The sequence below is a fragment of the Corvus hawaiiensis genome, chromosome 28, assembly GCF_020740725.1.
Source record: "Corvus hawaiiensis isolate bCorHaw1 chromosome 28, bCorHaw1.pri.cur, whole genome shotgun sequence".
Lineage (NCBI taxonomy): Eukaryota > Metazoa > Chordata > Aves > Passeriformes > Corvidae > Corvus > Corvus hawaiiensis.
In genome coordinates this window covers 4,433,290-4,452,544 of record NC_063240.1, presented here as the reverse complement: position 1 = coordinate 4,452,544, position 19,255 = coordinate 4,433,290, and the positions used below count along the sequence as shown (strand labels likewise).

Genomic DNA, 19,255 nt, shown 5'->3' with positions numbered 1-19,255 from the left:
CACACAAATAGTACTTAGATTTTTATCGTGTGTAAACTTACACTCATTTTAATATGTCTTCTCTTAAACATAGTCACTAACTCAGCAGCTTTTTTATAAATTCAGATTATCCTTAGTAACGGATAACACTGCAAGATGTGGCTACATTTTCCTACTTAAATCTACTCCAAACCAGCATTGTCTTATTTTTGTGGAGAGGCAGAACAAATCTAGAAAAAGAACAAACACTTTTTGACAAATTAGACAAGATTAGACTCTAGAACGACAGCAGTCACTTCCCAAGGAAATGATGAGCTAGGAACTATGAGAAGGAACTTACTTGAAAGTACGTTAAAGTGGAATGGTTTAGGTTTTGTTTGTTTGGGGTTTTTTTTGAGACAAACTGAAACAGGCAAAGAAAAATCCGGTAACTCCAAATTATTTTCCAGCTTCTTTATATTCTCATCTACAAACACAGAACCGTGTGTGCCTCAGTGTTCCCCTGTCTGCCCCAGCCATACTGATGCCAGCCTCTCCCCAGGGTGACACTTCAGGGGATGCTGGGATCCTTTGATTAAAGAAGGCAAAATGAAAATGAAGCACCTTTGCTGTTCCCATGGCATGGCAGAGATTGGGTATGTTTGGGCTGAAACGGCATAATGCTTTCAAAAATATTAATTAATTACCTCCACACTTATTCCATAGCTTTCTAGAGCAAACCACAAAGGGTTCATTACAGACTCGTGCTTGAGATCTATGGGGAATGTACCAAAAAAATCACAGAATGCCACTAAACACCCATCCTGTCAACCACAGGAAAAAGCTTTGAAAAATTCTGGGCGAGGGCTTCGAAGAAGCAAAAGGATTCAGCAATGAATTGATGAATGCAGCAAAGTGTAGCTCTAAAACGGAGCTCCATCATCTTCAGAATAACACACAAATGTGTGTTTCTGCATTTCATAAAGCACAGACAGAAATCACCCTTATGTGGAGTATAGCCCTTTTGAATTGCTCACTCTTCTAAAGGAGAGATTTCTCCTAAATTGAAGATTTTCCATTTGATATTTACTACAAGAAATCTCAGGCAATTAGAGCCTCTGAAGACTGCAAACCATCTTCTAATTATAAAGGTATGTGCAAGCCTGTAAATAAGGCTGGAATCAACTCAGTCTGAAAAAAAAAAAAAAAAAGGAGGCTTTAGATATAATTTCAAACTATTTACTTACTGAAATGGAATTTTCTGTTCTTGCCAAAATGAATCCCATTCAGTGTGATGCAACAGGTGTTGGAATTCCAGCAGCCGCCTGCAACCCACATCTGGTAATGGTTAGGAGTTAAAAGGAAGTTCTGTAAGAACTGCTCATGTATAAAAACTATTCATCAGTCAGATCTATGGGCCATATTCACCCACCCGCTTGCACTGTGCATAGTTTGGATTTTTATTTTGTTTACAGAAAACGTAATTCTGCTCCTCATAAAGTCTTAGGAATCTCAGGCACTTGAGAGCATGTGGGGGATTGGTGTTGGCCATGCTGGTGGCAAAAAGGTGAGGGAGGGACAGGGGTTTAGAGAACAAGGTGCGAATACATCTGTATTGGTTCTGACCAGATCTAATTGACATCCTGATCGCTTGTATGGCCTCATCATTACTCTGCAGGAGAAGGAATCCTCCCCCATGTCCCAACTACCTCATAAATAAGCTGTGTGCAATGTGAAAATTATCAGACAGCTATGTGTCAAACAAAAAATAATAATTCTCAAGTACTCCTGCTCTCAGCTGGGAATCTTTTTGCTTTTTCCCCCCACCTCAATTGCAAAACTGAAATCAGGAGGACAACTCACAGGAAACAAGTGGTAGGACCATGCCATCAAGAATTAGCTCTTGCTAACTGCCTCAGCATGAGTGGTGTCACTAACTTGTCACTCAATTGATCAGATCCAAAGGTATAAGAGGTAATTCTCACTTATTTAAAGATTCGAATATGTGTAAATTGTGCACATAAAAGGTACTGTACTAAACCCAAGGCTATTAATCATTTAGTTTTGTGTTAAGTCCCGTACACCCTAGATTTCAGTAGAAGGTGCGTGAAAAAAAGTCATCAATTTCCAGAATAATTTCTCCCCCCTTCCCAATGGAAAAACATTCACCTCAATCATTACACACCACCAGACAAGAACAAGGCCTTAGTTAATTTTTACAGCATGATATTCATGGTAAAAAAGCCACACCTATTCTTTAACTCTGAGTTTTGTTCCCCCTTCGTGTTTCTGTGACAGCCAAACAGAGATAGCAAAAGCAGAAACTGGTAACTGCAAAACAAGTGTCCCAGGCTTTGCTACACTCCTGCAACTCACCCAGGAAAATGGTTTAACAGAGACTACATCAGTCCAGACAGAGTGGCAGAAACCAGACTGATCCTGCCCCCAGGAATACAAACATCTCTAGAAAAAATTATAAGGAAAGGATAATTAAAGAGCACTTTTCAAATAAGACTGTAATCTAAGTAGCATATAACAGGATAATGATATTGAGAACATAATTATTAAATAGTTCTGTCAAAAATGGTTATTATTCATCTACAGAACAGGAGAGTCTGATCTTTCACAGTAAGAGAACATTTTAATTCCTGACAAAAGTGACTGAAATAGTACTAGGAAAGCATTCAAATGAAGGATTTTGAATTATTTAGAAGGAAGAGCGCTGTGCTTATCAGAAGGGGCTGCCATTCAGACATTTAGTCAGAAATAACTTCCCAGTTCTCTTCTCAGCTCCTACATGACTGGTGAAATATAGTTTGTGCATAGTCTGACTGAACAGTAGACCCACCTCCCATATGCAAGAGATGTTAAACAAAGGAATTAAGTTTTTATATCCTACAGGCCATTTCCAAACATACATTGTCTGTATAATTTTAAAAATTAGTTACATCTGAAGGGGCAACCATAACAAAGAAAATTTAAGATCTTGAATTTGCAGGAAACTCAGTTCTTGCATATACATTATCACAGAATTATTTTAAAAGAAACTGGTCAGAGGCATTTGGTCAGAGGCCATTCTGCAAACCTTGTGCTTGCTTTACAGACCACACACAAATGCAGCGGAAGAAACAACCTAAAATAATTTCTGTGAGTTGAACAGGAATGCTCACATAATCACTGGAAATGCTCTTAATTGGTGTGGCTCAGTGGTGCATTTCAGAGCTGTTAGATCTTCTGCCGCTCTGGAACTCTTTTCATGTCCTGGCAATCCCAGCCCAGCCAGCAGTTTGTTTATCATATTCAGTATGAATTTCCGGATCTCCAACAAAGTGGTATTTACTCCGAGGCAGGGAAGACTGCAGTAATCCAATAAGTTCTCATTAGCCTAAAATGCAGAAACATCTGCTGGGGTCATGAGCTGCTTTGCTGGCTGTTGATGAGCACAGACTCAGCTCCGTTTGCAGCTCTTGCGAACAAAGAATTGGGGGGTTTGGGGTGTGGTGAGGGGACAAACGAGCCTCGGTGATTTCCAGGGCTGCAGCCCCACCCCAGGGCACCCCGGGCAGGAGGGATCCTGCCTTACCTTGACCCCGGAGAGCCCCCATCGCAGGGAGCACAGGAATTACAGCAAAAAATGCCTTGACTCAGCCCTCCTGAGCTGGTGGTCAGGGTCTGGCAGCAGCAGAGGCACTGAGGAGAATGTGGTCGCAGCTTCCCCAGACACACCAGCACCAGGCAGGGCAAGCTGCAGGGCAAACCCAGCTTAAAAGCTTTGCCAATCTCTTTTTAAACAATCAAGAATTTTGCAGGGGACAAATACTTCATTTCTGGGCTCCCCCTTCCTCCCAGGCTCTCACCCACCTGGCTCACTTCAGAATTGCTTTCAATTCTCAGAGGAAAAAAAAAAAATCCCTTCCCCCAAAAAAGCACCTTAACACACACGAATGTTAACAATTGGTCAAGAACTTCTGGCCTAAAAAATGAATAAATAGGTTATAAGTTCTGCACACGTGCAGACAAAACACAACTAAATCTACATTGATACAAGTTACAGCAGGGAGAGCATTATTAGTTCTACAGGGGGAAAAAGACACATAACCTGAATAAAAAGAGCCCTTGATTTGTTTAGGATTCCAACCGATTTAGAGCACGTGACACTGTTAGAAAATAAGTGGAAAATACAAAATAAGTGGTGTCACATCTGTTTAGTTCCTGCTCCAGTGATTCTGCAGCTCTTTGTTGTTGTTGTTTGTACAGTGTTAAATGACAGCAGCAAATTCTGTGGCTATTTCAAGGTGGAGGAGCCTAAAACACTTCTGCAAAGAGCCAAAACCGGACCACTTAGAAAGAACATTCATGAAAATCAAGAAGGAAGTGCCTCAGTTCAAACTAAAAACCCTTTCCTAGAGAGGCCAAGCTGCTTTAACTAACACTTGTTGTACCATTTATACAGAGAATTACACAAGTGTTCAGTTTAAAGAAAAGAATGGCCAGAATGCTGAAATTAATGCCTCTGATTCTTCTGAAACAATGAGTGCACATCCCCGGGCACAGAATTGTTCTGTAGCAGCAGTTTGGCTTCAGCCCCAGGACTCCCCTTTGCCTTGTGGGAGGATAACGAGTGCAGCGAGTGCCGCCTGCAGCAGCAGGGCTGTACTGCCCCCGAAAGATTTACAGCCTTTAATTGTGCTCACAGCAAGCACCTCCCCAGGGGGAGAACCAGCAGCATTCCACTGCTTTTAAGAGGGAAAATCTGCATTGCTGGCTGTTGCTTAAGTAACGTTTGGGTGTAGGTATACACATCCAATAGTATCTCAAAGGTAAAAAGTCACTTGACTGAAAAGAAAGGGTTTAATTTAAAAGTATTTCTTGAAAGAAAAATACTTTTTCAGACCATCAGTGATGTGCACCATTAAGAAATCCTAGGAAAGGCATTCTGATATGCCTGTGCAGAGAGAGATATTATTATCAATTATAATATTGATTTCAATTTCATCCCTCCCCTCTCATATTTAAGATGACCCTTCCCAACAACTTTCAGTCTCAGAATTGACACACTGATCATAAAGAGGTTAAAGGTGTGAAGACACAGAGCCCAGCAATAATCCAAACCCAACAACACCAGTTTCATCATATTGGAGCCTTTCTACCCCCATCTCCATCCACCGAAACTAACCAGCCCACACATTCACAGCCAGGCTGACTTTGCTGGGCAAAGTTCCCCATCCAGTGGCCAAATTCATGGATGCAGCTCATGCTCCTGGCCCCAGAGCTCGATCCGGCACCTATTGATGTGCTGAATTGCAGCCACACAGGTGAACTACCAGGTGCAGATCATCTGTGAAGAAAAAGAAATAACAGATGGATATCCTAAAATAACACTGGTTGACAGAGAAGCTGCTGCCAAAAAAAAATGACACTGACATTGTATGCAAGGAGGGTCTGCACAGCTTGTTTATGGGTGTGGCACATCTACTGATGCAGTTACTTAATTTACTCTTAATTTTTAACAAAAGGAGACAAGAATCTAGTTAGACCCCTGGTAGTGCCAGGAAGAAAGCGTGAGCAGCACCTGAAGGAGTGCAACGATTACTCCAGGTATCCTAGGAGCAGGCCAAAAAGCCTTATAGACACAGCTTAAGCTAGAAACATGAAAAACCACCAGAGAATGAGGTTCCACAGTTTAAATACAGGTTACAGCACATCTTCCAGAGAAAAATGCATTCCATGTACAAAAAGGAAATTATGAAGAACCATGCCAGATGTGGCTTGTATGTTCATAGCACAGCACACTCAGTAATAAGGTTTGTGGTTTCTTTCCACATGTCCAATCCTTTGGCCTCAGCACTTGGGGGTGCTCATAGCTGACCACCTGGACCACTTTGTGTGTAGTCCATCACTGGCCTGTGTAGTATTAGCCCTAAGTAAGCCCAGATGGAAACAAAAGCTGCTGTAGGATATCAGTGAACATATTAGAACTTGAAGGCTACTGATAGAGCAGTGGAAAACAGTCTTTATTATTAAAAAGAATAAAGTCCTTAAAGAGGAGTCAGGTTTATACAAAAGCATTTATGATTCCAATAATTTATTTACAAGGCAATTAGGCAACCAGTTTACAAATCTTCTCACTTATTAAAAGTGACCAGGCACCTTCCAAGCAAGTACTTTGTACCCACACAGCACATCCAGAAATATGGGACAATTCAGAGTTCCTGCAGAGGTTGTTCAGTGAGCAACCAAAGCCCAGCCTGAACATTAACACACAGGTCAGATTTGCCAGGAATAGCACTTTTTATCATTTACCTTTCAGTACTGTCAAGGCAGAAAGTGATGGAAAATCTGTCAGAGAAATCCACGTTAAAAGAGAGCGGTGATGTCTCCCCTGTGGGACAGCCTGCAGAACAATCCTGCAATTTCTGTATCAGTGAGCACCCCTGCTGCTGGCTTCACTGAAAATCTGGGCAAGTTGTGTGTCCACACAAGAAGTAAAAGGATAAAAAGTCTGCTGGCATTGAGTTAGTAGCTATGCAGTAGTAAAACAATACAGAAACTTAGTCGAAATACCAGCGTTTCACAACATCTACTCCATGATTCTCTTCACACACGTATTGGTTATGCAGAGAAACTTCTTTACAGGCTTCAAACGACAGATTCTGCACATCTGTGAAGCTCCTGGAACACATGAAGCTAAATCAGTGGCTCTGAAGGACAGTAAGTCCGATTCAGCCCAAAGACTTCATGCCTGGACATTTGCATCTTTCTCCTACTATGGCCCCACCAGAAGAAAAAAAATGTAAAATGCGAATTTTCTTCTCAAAAGCAAGAATTGGGAGGAGAGATGGGGCAGTTTGTAGGAAGGGGAGATGAGTGGCTTAATGGTCTAATGATCTTCAGACTAACTCTAATCTCTTCTGGGGCAATGAAGGAAGGAAAGGACATTAGTCATGCTTTATCTCTTCCTCATCCTCCAGTGATGCTTTGTATTTGTTGTCACAATAGTTGAGGAGAAAACCCTTCTCTGTGCTCCTTGTACCTTCTCAAGGATGATACATTTGCAGGGTTGTTACCTAAGACAGTTTCCAGTTCACTATTCTGCCTCCTGGGTTTCTCCACTCCTACATGTCTGCACTTACCAAGTCTATTCTTGCTCACTGAAATTCTCAGCTGAAGTGTCAGAGAATGGCACACTGAAGTGGCTCACTTGGAGTACAAAACCAATCCCAAGCATGCTACTTTGACTGTAGGCAGGGCAGGGACAGAAACACAGACGACTGCTACAAAGAGAATTACACTTGGTGCTACCAAACCCTCAGTTAATCCTCCTACAGACTGTGTTCTGGATATATTCTGGCAAGGTCTACAGATTTTCCTCTGAACATTTAATCAACAAGTCTTTTCACCCCATTGTTGTGATTACCTTTGAAGCCCTTTATTCATTTGCTGAGACACTTCTTTAAGCTCTTGCAGCGCACTAAGTGCTTTTGCACTATCTTCTGAGTGGTTTGGCATTACTTCTGTCAGAAGCTCCTGTGTGATCGTTAATTGCTTTCCCAGTTCATCTGGAAGATGAGATGTTAAAGGTATTATTAAAAATGCAGTGGGCACCAGTTAACACAAGATATTAACAGCTGGAGTAACCCAGAGACAGGAGAACTAAATGGCAAAAAACTACTGTTCAGCTTTCACAAAAACACTGTGAAACTGTGAAAGCCAAATTATTTTTCACTACTGTGACTAGCACCAGCAACAGGCTACTAAAATTGCTAATCAAGCTCTTATTTAGAGTATTCAAAGATTTTTAAAACAAATGTAAGAGAAAAAAACACGTTTTAGACACCTAAAATTCCCCGGCCAGTTTCACGTATTGCTGTTGGCATGTACCCCCCTATGAAATTTATTCAGTCATTTCCTTCAACAATCACAAACAAAAAAATGGAGCTATTCCTTTCTAGTCTTCTTACAAGAATTCTAAGTTCTTCAATAAACTTTTTACATTTGTCTTAAAGTGCAAGACTATTGTAAATGGTTTAAGAATCTTGTTTTTTGTGCACCAGCAGTTTAAAAGGGTAGCTTTTTGTTCAGACTTCAATACAAAATGCATGTACTGATTTATTAAACATTCTCTGATTCAAGACAGCACACAACAATATTTAAGCTCCAGTTCTGCAAGAAACACGAGCAAGAAGTCTACCCAGGAGACTCTGTCCCTCAAACACAGAAGCAAGAAGAGATCACAGCATTCCTGCAACTTGTTTACACAGCAGGAACAAGAGAAGAAAAGGAATGCCATGAATACAGTTAAAATATACAGAAACCTGATAAAGAAGGTGTATATGAAGACTGAGCTAACTCAGAAAGTTAATTTCTTCTCTGCTCCAAGATAAAAAACCAAGTGGTTAAACAGAGATAAGAATTACACATAACACAACATGTGACTATTGCTGTAGCCCAATGTCCACACAAACTTAGAGCACACAAAGCTCCTCCAGCGGCCAAAGAGAGATGTAGCAATAAGTGTAAGAAACTTTTTTAGCATAAACCCCACTATATCTGAAAGCAAATCTGATAAATCAAATTTTCATACCAAGGTAGGTTTGCTTATCTCCTTCTATGTGAATGTTCTTTATGGGTAATTCATGTCTCGTAGCATCCAGGGAAGCTGCAAAGCTTTTATATTGCTCTTTAAACCGTTCACAGACAGCAACAAGGGGAGACAGCACTTCTATCTGAAAGAGACACACACGAAACCAACAGTTCTCCAAAAGAACATCTTTTGTAATTGCACACCTGGCTCACTACAGAAAAATACATTCATTAATTATTCATTAGAAACCTGTCTTCTTACAACTAGGCCAGAACTACTTGTGGCTAACACATACAAACAAGACAAATAAACATCAGAAGATGTTCATTTCTCATTAAGGGGTGGCATCTCAGCTCTAACCGTAACTGGAATTGCCTAAGTGCAGGATGTTCACGTGGTTTTGGGTACTTTCATCTCCTGTGCATCACCCAGACCCTGCCCTGGCAGCCACTGCAATCTCTGCCCTTGCCCAAGAGCTCCAGCTTCTCCTTCCTGCCTGTCCACGAGGCACAACAGTGACAAAGGCACCGGCTCAGGTACTGCAGAGCATTACAGGTCTCAACAGGAAGGAGATACTCGTTTTCTTTAAGATGCATAAAATTGTACCCCTGCAAGCCACAGAAGCAGAGAAATTTCCTCTGGATAAAGGACTACTTCATAAATGAGTTTGTGTAAGAGAAGTATCAGAAGTATTTGTATCAGAGAAGCATAAATCCTACTAAAACTTACCTGTTTGTCTAATGTTTCATTGAGCTTCTGCTCTCTCTCCTCGAGCAGAATTTCACGTTTCAGCTCCCAGAGCTTCTCCTGTTGTCTCTGCTTTTCTTCACACAACATTAGCAAGTTTTTTTCTGCTTTTTCCTCCATTTCAGCAACTTTTTTTTCTGCCTATTACATCCCAAAAATATTCACAATTAAAGCAATGCTACATCCAAGCAATTAACATATTCTGAATAAACAAATGCAAGCCTCAGACCAGGCCAAAGAGTTTCAATTAATGAACAGGAGACCTCACACAGTAAGCACAGAACATCAGAGTTGAAGACCCCCTCAAGACTCTTGCCCCACCCCTGCTCCGTTTTGTAAAGGAAAATACACACACACAGCACTGAGGGAACAAAGTCACTGCTACAACCTTGAACTCCAGACAGACTCACAGTTTTCCCAAAACTTCTGCATCCCCCTAATTCCTAAGAACCAGCAGTAGCTTAATAAACTGGCACTGAATTCACTCTAAGAGCTTTCATAGCAAGTCTTATGATTTTAGAAATCATAAACATATACAGTCACAAAAACTTTAACTCTTACAGGTCAGGAAGCATTCAAGAAATTAAACAATGCCTCAATATCAAGTTCTATCTGAAACACCAAATACTCGACTAACTCTCACCCTTATCCTTAGGTAAGTTAAAAGCAGTGTCTCAGATTCCAGCTCTTCTATCGGATCCCAAAAATCAGTTTCCTTCAGAAAAGAAAAGAATTTTTTTAGTGATCAAATCAAAAATTATTTTTTCAGTGATTAAATTAATTACCAAATAAATTACCAACAGTCCAATTTGTGCCTGGAAGCAACACCAACAACAGGCAGCTTGATGAGTCAAGTTTGTGGGTTTAAACACTCGTATTAATTAAAAAAACCTCCTTGTTCCACCACCTTTTATAACATTTTCAGCAGACTTTCATAATTCTGGTTAAGAATTTGAAGTTTCAGTGCTACACTGAATGAGATCCCTAAATAAGGCACTTTATATTAGATTGAACCAGTGTTAGTTCTCAGAACAAAAATGCCAGGAAATACTTAAAGACAACATGATACAATTAAAGAGTATGGGCAGGAATGCAAGAAGAATTCACCTGAGGAGATGTAATAATTGGAACAGATTCTTTACCACAAGAAATGGAAGGAAAGCTCTGGTCAGTGTCCAGGTATCTGGTAAACACACCAAACATTGCCAGCAATAGAACTGACTTCTGCAGGGAGGCTTTAGATCATCCCAGGACCTTAGCTGTAACTCGGGTTGAAGAGAAACAGAAAATCTTTGTTTCAAAATAAATATCCTTACCAGTGAAAGCAGTGAGACTCACCTCATCAGTCCCTTCGGTTATTTTCTGTGTCTCTGAATCTCCTTCTGAAGCAGATTCTGAATGAGAACTCTTCTTGGGGTCACTTTTACCTGTATCACAACAAGAAAGTTAGTGTGCTCTTCTGTCAAGGTCTATAGACCATCAGGTTCTTTAAAGGCACAGATAATTTCAAAATTATTGTGTATCAGTAAAGAAGATCTGAGCTCTATTTCTGGCTCTAATATACTCATGAGCAGGTGTGGATCACATGAGCATTAGCTTTAAGTGACAAACAGGTGTGATCCACTTTTCAGAAGGGTTGACACCCGCCTGTTATAGGAACAAAGACTCAAGAATACTTTATTCTTTACTTTTTGACTATAAACAAAACCAGAGCACCTAAAAGATACTAAAATCAAGACGTTAATTTAAACTCCAAAGGTCTTAGTACCTCTGCTTAAAATCCTTTTGTGAATATACAAAAATACAACAATTTCTTATCCCCAGGTTTCAGCACATGTATTAAAAGTAAAAAAACCCCAGAAATTGAGTATGAATGGAAATTTACCATTAATAGCAGAAATATCAAGGTCGGGTAGCTTCGTTTTTCCTTCATCTAATAAAGTGGACTGCAAGTAACCCTTCTCAAAACCACTTTGATTTAATGAGCTATGGTCAACACCTGTAGAAAGAAGCTATTATCAGACTAAAAGAATTAGAACAGGTTCAGAACAAGTTTACAATTCCAAGCTGTAGAGGCCCAGGGAAGCTGATTTGGTTGCATCTCCCCACTGACACCCCACTATGACCTGAGGAATGCTTGTTAGGCCTCGGCCTTGATAAACTGCACCTGGACAAGGGCCCCTTGAGCTCATCAGAAACACTCTGCTCCCAGGAATGTCTAATGAGCACTTGTTTTCTAAGGAACAGCATTAAAAACTTATTTTTCTTGAACCTCCAAAGAAAGTTACCAACTGGAATTGCAGCCAGAATGGAAAATTATTATGACTAAAGCCCACTCTCTGATGACCCCATAAACAGCAGTTCAAAGTGAGACCCTTTGAAGAGGTCCCAATTCACAGAAAACAATGGGAATAATTTGTCTCAAACACCAATAACTGGATGTCTGTGGAGACAACCAAGGACTGTCAGTAATACCAGACAGGAATTGTTGGTAATAACAAAAGAAATAAAAATGGGCGGTTTTGCGGACAGAGATTTTCAGTCACTCGCACTTGGTTTAACAGAAAGATTAAATTTAAAAAGGCGGAGTAATGGTGAGGACATAGGAAAAGAACAGTTCAAAACCTTGTGCAGAAGGCAGGAAAGATATTAATTTTAGACAACCCAATCACTCAATTCCAGATCGAGGACCAGGTTTCTCTTAGTCCCACATCAAGTTTCTTAATTTCCTTTGCATACAAATAATAACTATCAGTGATGCAAGTAATACAAAATATCAGTATCTTAGAGTTGTTAAGAGTTTCATAGGCTGGAAATACAAAAGAATAGCTTTCAAACACACTGGTAAAACCTACCAGCAGAAGTTTTGTGTTTCTGAGAAACAACCGATCTTGCTTCAGTTCTAGAAGACTGCAGAGAAGCATTTGATGAAGAGGAACTTGATGAAGCATCCTGGCAATAAAGAAACAGCTAAGACAGAACATAATCAGCAATTTATCTTACCTCCAACTTAATTGCTGACAATAAACAACTAAATACCAGGGCATCTTGGTGCTCTGCAAGTCACCGAGTACAGTCCCAAGCTCCTACCTAGTAACACACCACAACTCCCTCATAACCCCAGCAGACTCGGCTTTCCCCCAGGTCTCGCTGCCACACGCCCAAGCCGATCTCACACCTTTTCTGCCTTTCGCTGAGCGACGCCTGAGCTCGGCAGTCCTGGCGCCTTCTTGCTGTCTTTCTTACCGAACTGCAGGTAGCGAGACTGCACGATTCTCCCTCCTGAAAGAGCGGCAAAGAGAGCTCAGCCGGGCCCACCGCGGTGCTTCCCGCCTCAGGTCGGATCCCCACCTCGGCCTAAGTAGCCAGGCCGGGCTCCCGCCTCAGGCAGAGCGGGTTCGCCCTCACCCCACGCTACCTTTCCGCTTAGTTTTAGGCGCTCCTTCGCCTGCCAGCGTGTCGCTGCCCTCGGAGGACATCGTGTCAAGGCAGCGGCGGGCGGGCGAGGGGCCGGGCGGGGGTCGCTCGCCCTCAGCCCTGAGCCGCCTCAGCCGCCATCGCGTTTGAATCACGGCGGATGCGCGCGCCGCCAGGGAGGAGCCGTGAGGGGTGGCAGCGCGCCCCCTGGCGGCGCGGAGGGATGGAACGAGCCCCGGCCCAGGGACTCAACCCCGCGGGGGCCGCGCTGCCTTTCAAATAAAGCGATAAAGGAGAGTCTGGCAACTCCCGCAGCACGGCTGGCCCTAAAAGTGCTTCTTGCCTCAGGCCTTTGGTGGGAGGTAGCTTCAGTTAGTGAAGTCTGTTCTGGGCTCCTCAGTACAAGGAAGACAAGGAGCTACTGGAGAGGATCCAGCGGACGCCACAAAGATGATGAGGAGTCGGGGGCATCTCAGATGAGGAGAGAATGTGGGAGCTGAGCCTGGTTAGTCCAGAGAAGAGAAGGCTGAGAGAGCATCCCATCAATGCATATAAATACCTCCAAGGCGGCTGCAAAGAGGATGGTGCCACTGCTCAGTCATGCCCAGTGACAGGACGAGGAGTAATGGGCACAAACTGAAACACAAGACAAACACCTCAACATGAGGAAGAACTTTACGTTGAGGGTGGCTGAGCACTGGAACAGCTGCCCAGAGAGGTTGTGGAGTCTCCCTCTCTGGAGACATCGCAAACCCATCTCGGCGCGTTCCCGTGTCACCTGCTCCGGGTGACCCCGCTTTGGCAGGGAGGTTGAACTGGGTGATCTCCACAGGTCCTATCCTACCCAAACAATTCTGTGATTCTGTGAACCCAGGCACGCCAGGCTGTAATCTCGGGAGGCTCTGTATTGCCCCAGCTCTGGCAGACCGAGCACGAGCCACCTCACCACCCCCGCACCGGGAGCTCTCACAGCGGCGGGCGGCGAGCTCCCGGCCCAGCACGGCCCCGCGGTTCTTTGGTTTTGACAAGAATCCACCCCCGCTGCCTCAGACAGACAGCACCTGGCTGCCGCCGCCCAGCTGCGCCGGGAGCCGCGGCGGGGGCGAGCAGCGGGCTCGGGGCTCGAACCCGGGCTCCCTCGAGCACCGCCCGCCACACCCCCTCCATTCCCCCCCAGTCCGTGGGCGCTGCTCCGCGCCCCCGCCCCGACCCTGCCGCGGGACGGCGCATGCGCGAGGCCTGCGGCAGCGCTGAATGGGCGCGCCCCGGCCCCCCCCACCCGGAAGTGGCGCGCGCGGGGCCTGTGGCGGTGGCGGGGCCGGGCGGCCGCGCTTCGACACCGGCGCAGGTAACGGGCCCCGCGTTCCTCTTCCCCCTGCTCCACATCCTTCCCAAGCTCCCCTGCCTCCTGCTCCTTCCCTATGGGATACCCAGCGCTGTGGTGGCGGTGCCTCGCAGGGACTGGGTCTCGCACCGAGCGCTGTGGGGCGGCCGGGGCAGTTCTGAGGGGGCGTGTGGGGGTCGGCTCTGAGGGGGCGTGTGGGGGTCGGCCCTGAGAGGATCTGTGAGAGTCGGCGCCTCGGGGCAGACCTGAGGGAGCGTGTGAGGGTCGGCTCTGAGGAGGTTTCTGGGGTTCAGTACCCGGCCGGGGCAGCCGCGGGGCTCCGCCGCCGCCCTCAGGAGCTCGGGGCCGGAGCGGTTCCCCGGGAAGCCCTCAGGAGCTCGGGGCCGGAGCGGTTCCCCGGGACGCCCTCAGGAGCTCGGGGCCGGAGCGGTTCCCCGGGACGCCCTCAGGAGCTCGGGGCGAGGGGCTGTGCCCGGCGCGGGGCAGATGCGGTGCTGGTGACTGACTTTGTGTCAGCTGTGCCCAAGGAGCTGGAGGTGCCCAGGGGAAGGGAAGTATCTGACGCCCGGCTGTGCCTCCCATCTCTCAGGCAGAGCCTGCCCGCTGAGCAGGGCACAGTGTTACTTCTGTCTCCTGTTTCTTCCATCTCCCGCTTGTGATCTTTCAGCCACACAGTGTTCTGCTTTTTCGTGTGATGTCTCTGACTCTCGGTATGAATAGCCTGTAATCTTTCAGACGAGTATCTAATGATCTTTCAAAAAATTTGTTAAAACTCTCAGGGTTCTTTTGTTTCTTTGTGTTATTTTTGGGCATCTCTTGACAGTTGATGCTGCTGCTGTGCTGAGGTCGTGCTTTATCGTGATTACTGTCGTTGTCCAATTGAGTCATGCCTCTGTGTGTATGCCGATAGTGCTCTGTCTTTTTGGCAAGCTTGGTTTTGCAATCTCTGGGAAGTAAAACTTTTGCAAGCTAGGAACATCCTTTGTTACATGTTTCTAGACTAAAAGTATCAGACTACTATCTTGACTCCTGGCTTTCGTGGCCATAGGGTTGATACAGGTATGTGCGATCCTAGTGGAAGATGAATTCCCAGTATCATTTTAGCTTTGTTTTCTATTAGTCCGTAAGTGTTTTGGCAAAATTCTTACCCAGCTTTATTTGCAATTCGTGTTTGTGAAAAGCGAGAAGCACTTTGGATGCAAATGAGCCCAGCATTCTTTGATTTCACCTTCTGGAAATGGGTCGCAGTGGAGCAAAGGGCTGGAAATGATCTCAAGCTCCTGGCAGATGCAATTAGCCTTTCAAAGATGTCATCAGCATCCTCCCACGGTACTCCTAGAGGTGGATCGGTATCGGTGTGTCTGCCAAGCTGTTTGCAAATAAGTTTGTCATGGGTAATTAGGAGCTCTTTGATTTCAGGCCTGTTAGCTGGAATCCATTGCTGAAGAACTTGCCCTAAAGTAACAGCGTGGGGTAACCCTGCATTCCAGTTTAGGATGTTGGTGTCACACCCAGCAAGTTTTAGTCAGCCCTGGGTGTCTTTAACTCAGAATCTTGTCAGGAACAAATCCATTTTAAGTAGGGGAAGCAGCTTGGGGAGCTTTTAATGCACATTCACGTTAGCTCCAAGATTCAATTTGGCTTTTTTTAGGAAAGAGTTCATCTTGATTATTTTTGTCTTTGCACTGCTGTGGGGTTCTCTGCCTGCCCTACATCTGAAGTCCAGTAACGTTGTGCTTTTCAGGATGATGCATCCGAGGCCACTTCCTCAATCTTTAGTTCTTACTTAGTCACAAAACTCGGGAGTTACTGCAGTACTGCAAAGTATTTTGTAGAACTGTACAGTTTGGGGCTTGGGTTTTTTTTTTTTTTTTGTTACTGTGCTTGAATGTTTGTCTCAACAAAAAGCTTTTTCACAAGTTGAATCTTGCAGCTCCTGCAGTGACAGCTGCCTGCACAAACTGTCCATTCCCAGTGGGAAGACTCCCAGGTTTTGGGCTCTTCTGTGGAACCCAAAACGTCTGTGGAACTGAATAATTTAGGAAGAGTAAATGCAACTGATGAAAGATTTAAACAAGGTTCATCTAGAAAGGAGTACTCTGTGCAGACAGTTTTCTGACCCATAGTGATTCAAACATTAGACCTCTTGAATAATCCTGTGCATGAATAACATGTTTGACTCAGATGCACACTGAGGCTAAGTATGGCCTTTCCTCAGCTAGAAGGTCAAAGGGCAGGATTTGCATATCCTAGGCATTTAAAAAGGAAAAATTCCTTAAAAATGCAACAGTATTGGCTGTCTCTACAGTCAAGGAAAATAGTGAAAGACTCTGATTCAACAAAAAGTTTATGGCTCAGTGCTTTTTTTTTTAGTTTGAAGGCTGAAGGTGTTTATCACATTTCTAGGAAACAAGGCCTGTTTATGCTAATATCAAGAAGTAAAGCCTGAGATGCTGATAAGGGTTAATTTTTCTAATAGAAGGACTAGGAATGTCTTTATTTCACAAAATGAAAATTCAAAGGTTTTGTCTGTAGTATATTGTGTTTTCTTGCTGTATCAAGTGACTTAAGCGTGGCTTGTGCTTTTATCAAGGCTTTATTGTGTTGTGTGTCTCTGATTACCAAATGAAACTCAATGCAGATTCCAGAAAAATCTGCCCTTTCTATTAAGACCAATGATATTAAACAATAAAAGTGTTTTTAAAGATATTTTTGACATGTGTACATTCTGTTCACACAAAAGTTCAACCTAAAGTTTCTTTAAAAAGTTTCTCATCGGTGTAAATGCAACATTAGAGCAGTGAGACTTTTATTTCCTTTGTTGACAGCTGTAGTGCTGTTAAGGAAAAAATTAAGAAAAGTACAAAAGGTGGTAGAATGGTCCCCAAGGTTTTTTTGGCTTACATTCTTTACCTCTGACCCTTTCAGTTGTTTTGCTTTGATTCCTCAACAGGGCCACATTTTCTGAATCATACTCTCATGTGCATCTGTAACTCTGTGACATCACACTTTTCATAAGGTGATAACATTTATAAGGTAATAACATCTAATGTCACTGTAAAGCCTGATAAGGTATCTGTGTTTTGAGGTGAGTTTGTGCATTTGAGTCATTCAGAGGAAGTGAAGTCTGCATTAGGGGTGGTTTAGGGTGTGAATTGGGGTCAGGGTCCCAGGAGCAGGTAACTGAGAAAGAACTGCCTGTAACAAAAGTAATTTCTTTTATTTTTTCCTGTGTTACACTGCATTACAGTCCAGCTTCTCCTTTGTCAGGCACTCTGGGGCAGTAACTTCCCTGGCAGGGGTGATTGCAAAGTGTAGTAACAAATGTGTTGTAATTTTTGTGTGGTCCATTCAGAACTCCCCCTTTTGGAGTAGAAAATCCAACGGTTTTTAGTTAAAGAAAACCAAGGATCTAAAGTCATTTAGTCCAGCTGAATTTTTCATAACCAAGGAAAGCATTTAAGTGTGACTGGAATGCGAAGTGATTTTCAGGTAATCTACAAATGCCTGGAATACTGAAAAAATTAAAATCAATTATGCTCAATTAACAGCACCTGTCCTTATGACATGAGGTAGGACAAGGGTCTTTGCCTTACCTGGTAATTGCCTTACCTGTTAATTGTGCAGTTAATTGTGGAAACTTTAAGGTGTCTCTGTAGCCTGTTTTGCTGGAAATTCCTTGCATTGGAAATCAAGGTCAGCAACAGCTGAATATTTTTGAAATTGCTAAATGTTTTCAATTTGACCAGACAGATTGGTCTCTTTTGGGGATGGTCACTGGCAGTTCTGGTGTTTAAGAATATTAGAGGTCAAGTACCTGTGATACATTTCCACTTCTGTGTTAGGAATTGCTTGGTGAGCAGTGGGAGAAGCTTGAATCTTTCCCTTTGAGGAATGCAGCAGTGCAAATGCATATAAAAATGCGATGAACTGGAATATTATAAAGTTCATCCTCAACATTTTTGCTGTAATGGTAGCTTTCCCTTTTTAGCTTCACCATGATTCATTGACTAAATATGTGGCTTCAAATTATGGCCTTATTTAAACTAAAGAGATACCCTGCACTGATTGGGGTGAAGCTCTCTGCTGGAGTTCACTCTGTTACCAATTGGACACTGTTGGCTTTAAAGCCTATTAAAAAATTAATTTGTTTAATGGAGTCCAGAAAACCCTTACCAAATACCATCAAAATTACCATCTAGAATTGGATTTTTTTTTTTTGTTTTTTAACTAAAATTGTCTGAGCAAAAAGTAAAGTTACAGATCTTTTCCATATGTTGAAAAGGGATTTCTTATAAGAAAGGGTATTGAAAGAACTTTAGGTAACTGCAGAATTTCCACCTCCAGACAGAACCCAGCAGTGGTATTTGGGCTGCAGGATTTGCATGCTGACCTGATGGTTTCAGTATTATCTTCTTTCTTGTATTTCTCCTTTTTCTTCCAGTATTCTCTGCACCTGAATTCAGGATTGTGCTTCCTTGATGAGCCAAATCACACTGAATAAATATTTAAATTGCTTTAAAATTGTCTAAATAATTGGAGGTCATAAAATGGGAAGGAATCGTTGCAATCATCTCTTCAGGCTGCTCTTGACAAAAACAAGAGTGTGTTACCTAATTAACTTTTCTAATTATGGGGCACATTGGTTACTGGGAACTGGCCGATTTTCTCAAAAGAGCTTTGGCAACCAGGCCTCATCGTTAGTGTCAGTTAAGTTTTTGCAGTGCAGTTTAACCTTCTGGTGATGTTTATGTCTTATGTTTGCCTGAGTTTGTTTAGCTTCAAATTCCAGCCTCTGGCTTGTGTTGTGGCTTTTTCCTCCAGCCTGGTGATTGTACCCAACTGCAGGTCCTGTACAAGGACTGCCACTGATAACTGTGCTCCTCACAGACAAAGCTTGCAGAGTGTTTTGGCTTTAAGGGGGGTATTTTCTAACAGATTTGGGTTTGTTCTTGTTGCTGCTACTCTTAGCTCCTTAATTGAAATTTGGATTTATTCTAGATGCTGGTAATGTATCTTCTGAGTGCAAGGGTCATATGGCTGCCTAAGGAAATATTAATTTATGTTTATTTGGAGGTTACATTTACTGTCATGCTTGTGGTGCTATGGTAGAACACCATGTTTAAATGATTCCTTGCTATGGTTTTCAAACCTATTTCAGGATAGCTCCCATTCCATCCCTCTGATATGGATTGTTTCTTGGA

General features: G+C 43.2%; 2 protein-coding genes across 14 annotated transcripts in view; one reads left to right on the top strand and one right to left on the bottom strand.

Moving 5' to 3' along the window:
- Nucleotides 1–48: 48 nt before the first annotated feature.
- On the bottom strand, nucleotides 49–12,872 carry HAUS8 (HAUS augmin like complex subunit 8). Of its 2 annotated transcripts, XR_007200196.1 has the most exons (11): nucleotides 12,708–12,872; nucleotides 12,468–12,571; nucleotides 12,145–12,241; nucleotides 11,175–11,288; nucleotides 10,628–10,716; nucleotides 9,933–10,004; nucleotides 9,272–9,430; nucleotides 8,543–8,684; nucleotides 7,376–7,517; nucleotides 6,262–6,630; nucleotides 49–5,296 (listed from the first exon to the last, which is right to left on the bottom strand). XR_007200196.1 is itself a non-coding variant. In XM_048287953.1 (10 exons), exons 1-10 carry the CDS (start codon nucleotides 12,766–12,768, stop codon nucleotides 6,510–6,512), a joined length of 1,101 nt encoding a protein of 366 aa, XP_048143910.1. In that variant the 5' UTR covers nucleotides 12,769–12,872; the 3' UTR covers nucleotides 5,952–6,509. The 2 variants fall into 2 exon arrangements, 1 of the variants encoding a protein (XP_048143910.1); XM_048287953.1 differs by lacking the exon at nucleotides 49–5,296 and having other exon boundaries at nucleotides 5,952–6,630.
- Nucleotides 12,873–13,969: 1,097 nt separating this feature from the next.
- The window catches only part of MYO9B (myosin IXB), a 41,783-nt gene continuing 36,497 nt past the window's right edge, over nucleotides 13,970–19,255 (top strand). For 5 of the 12 annotated variants that reach the window (XM_048287727.1, XM_048287726.1, XM_048287723.1 and 2 more), the window contains exon 1: nucleotides 17,071–17,087. The gene's annotated coding sequence lies outside the window, so the exon portion shown is untranslated. Of the gene's footprint in view, nucleotides 14,055–17,068; nucleotides 17,088–19,255 lie in introns of those variants that run through there. The other 7 variants (XM_048287724.1, XM_048287720.1, XM_048287730.1 and 4 more) reach the window with 4 other exon arrangements.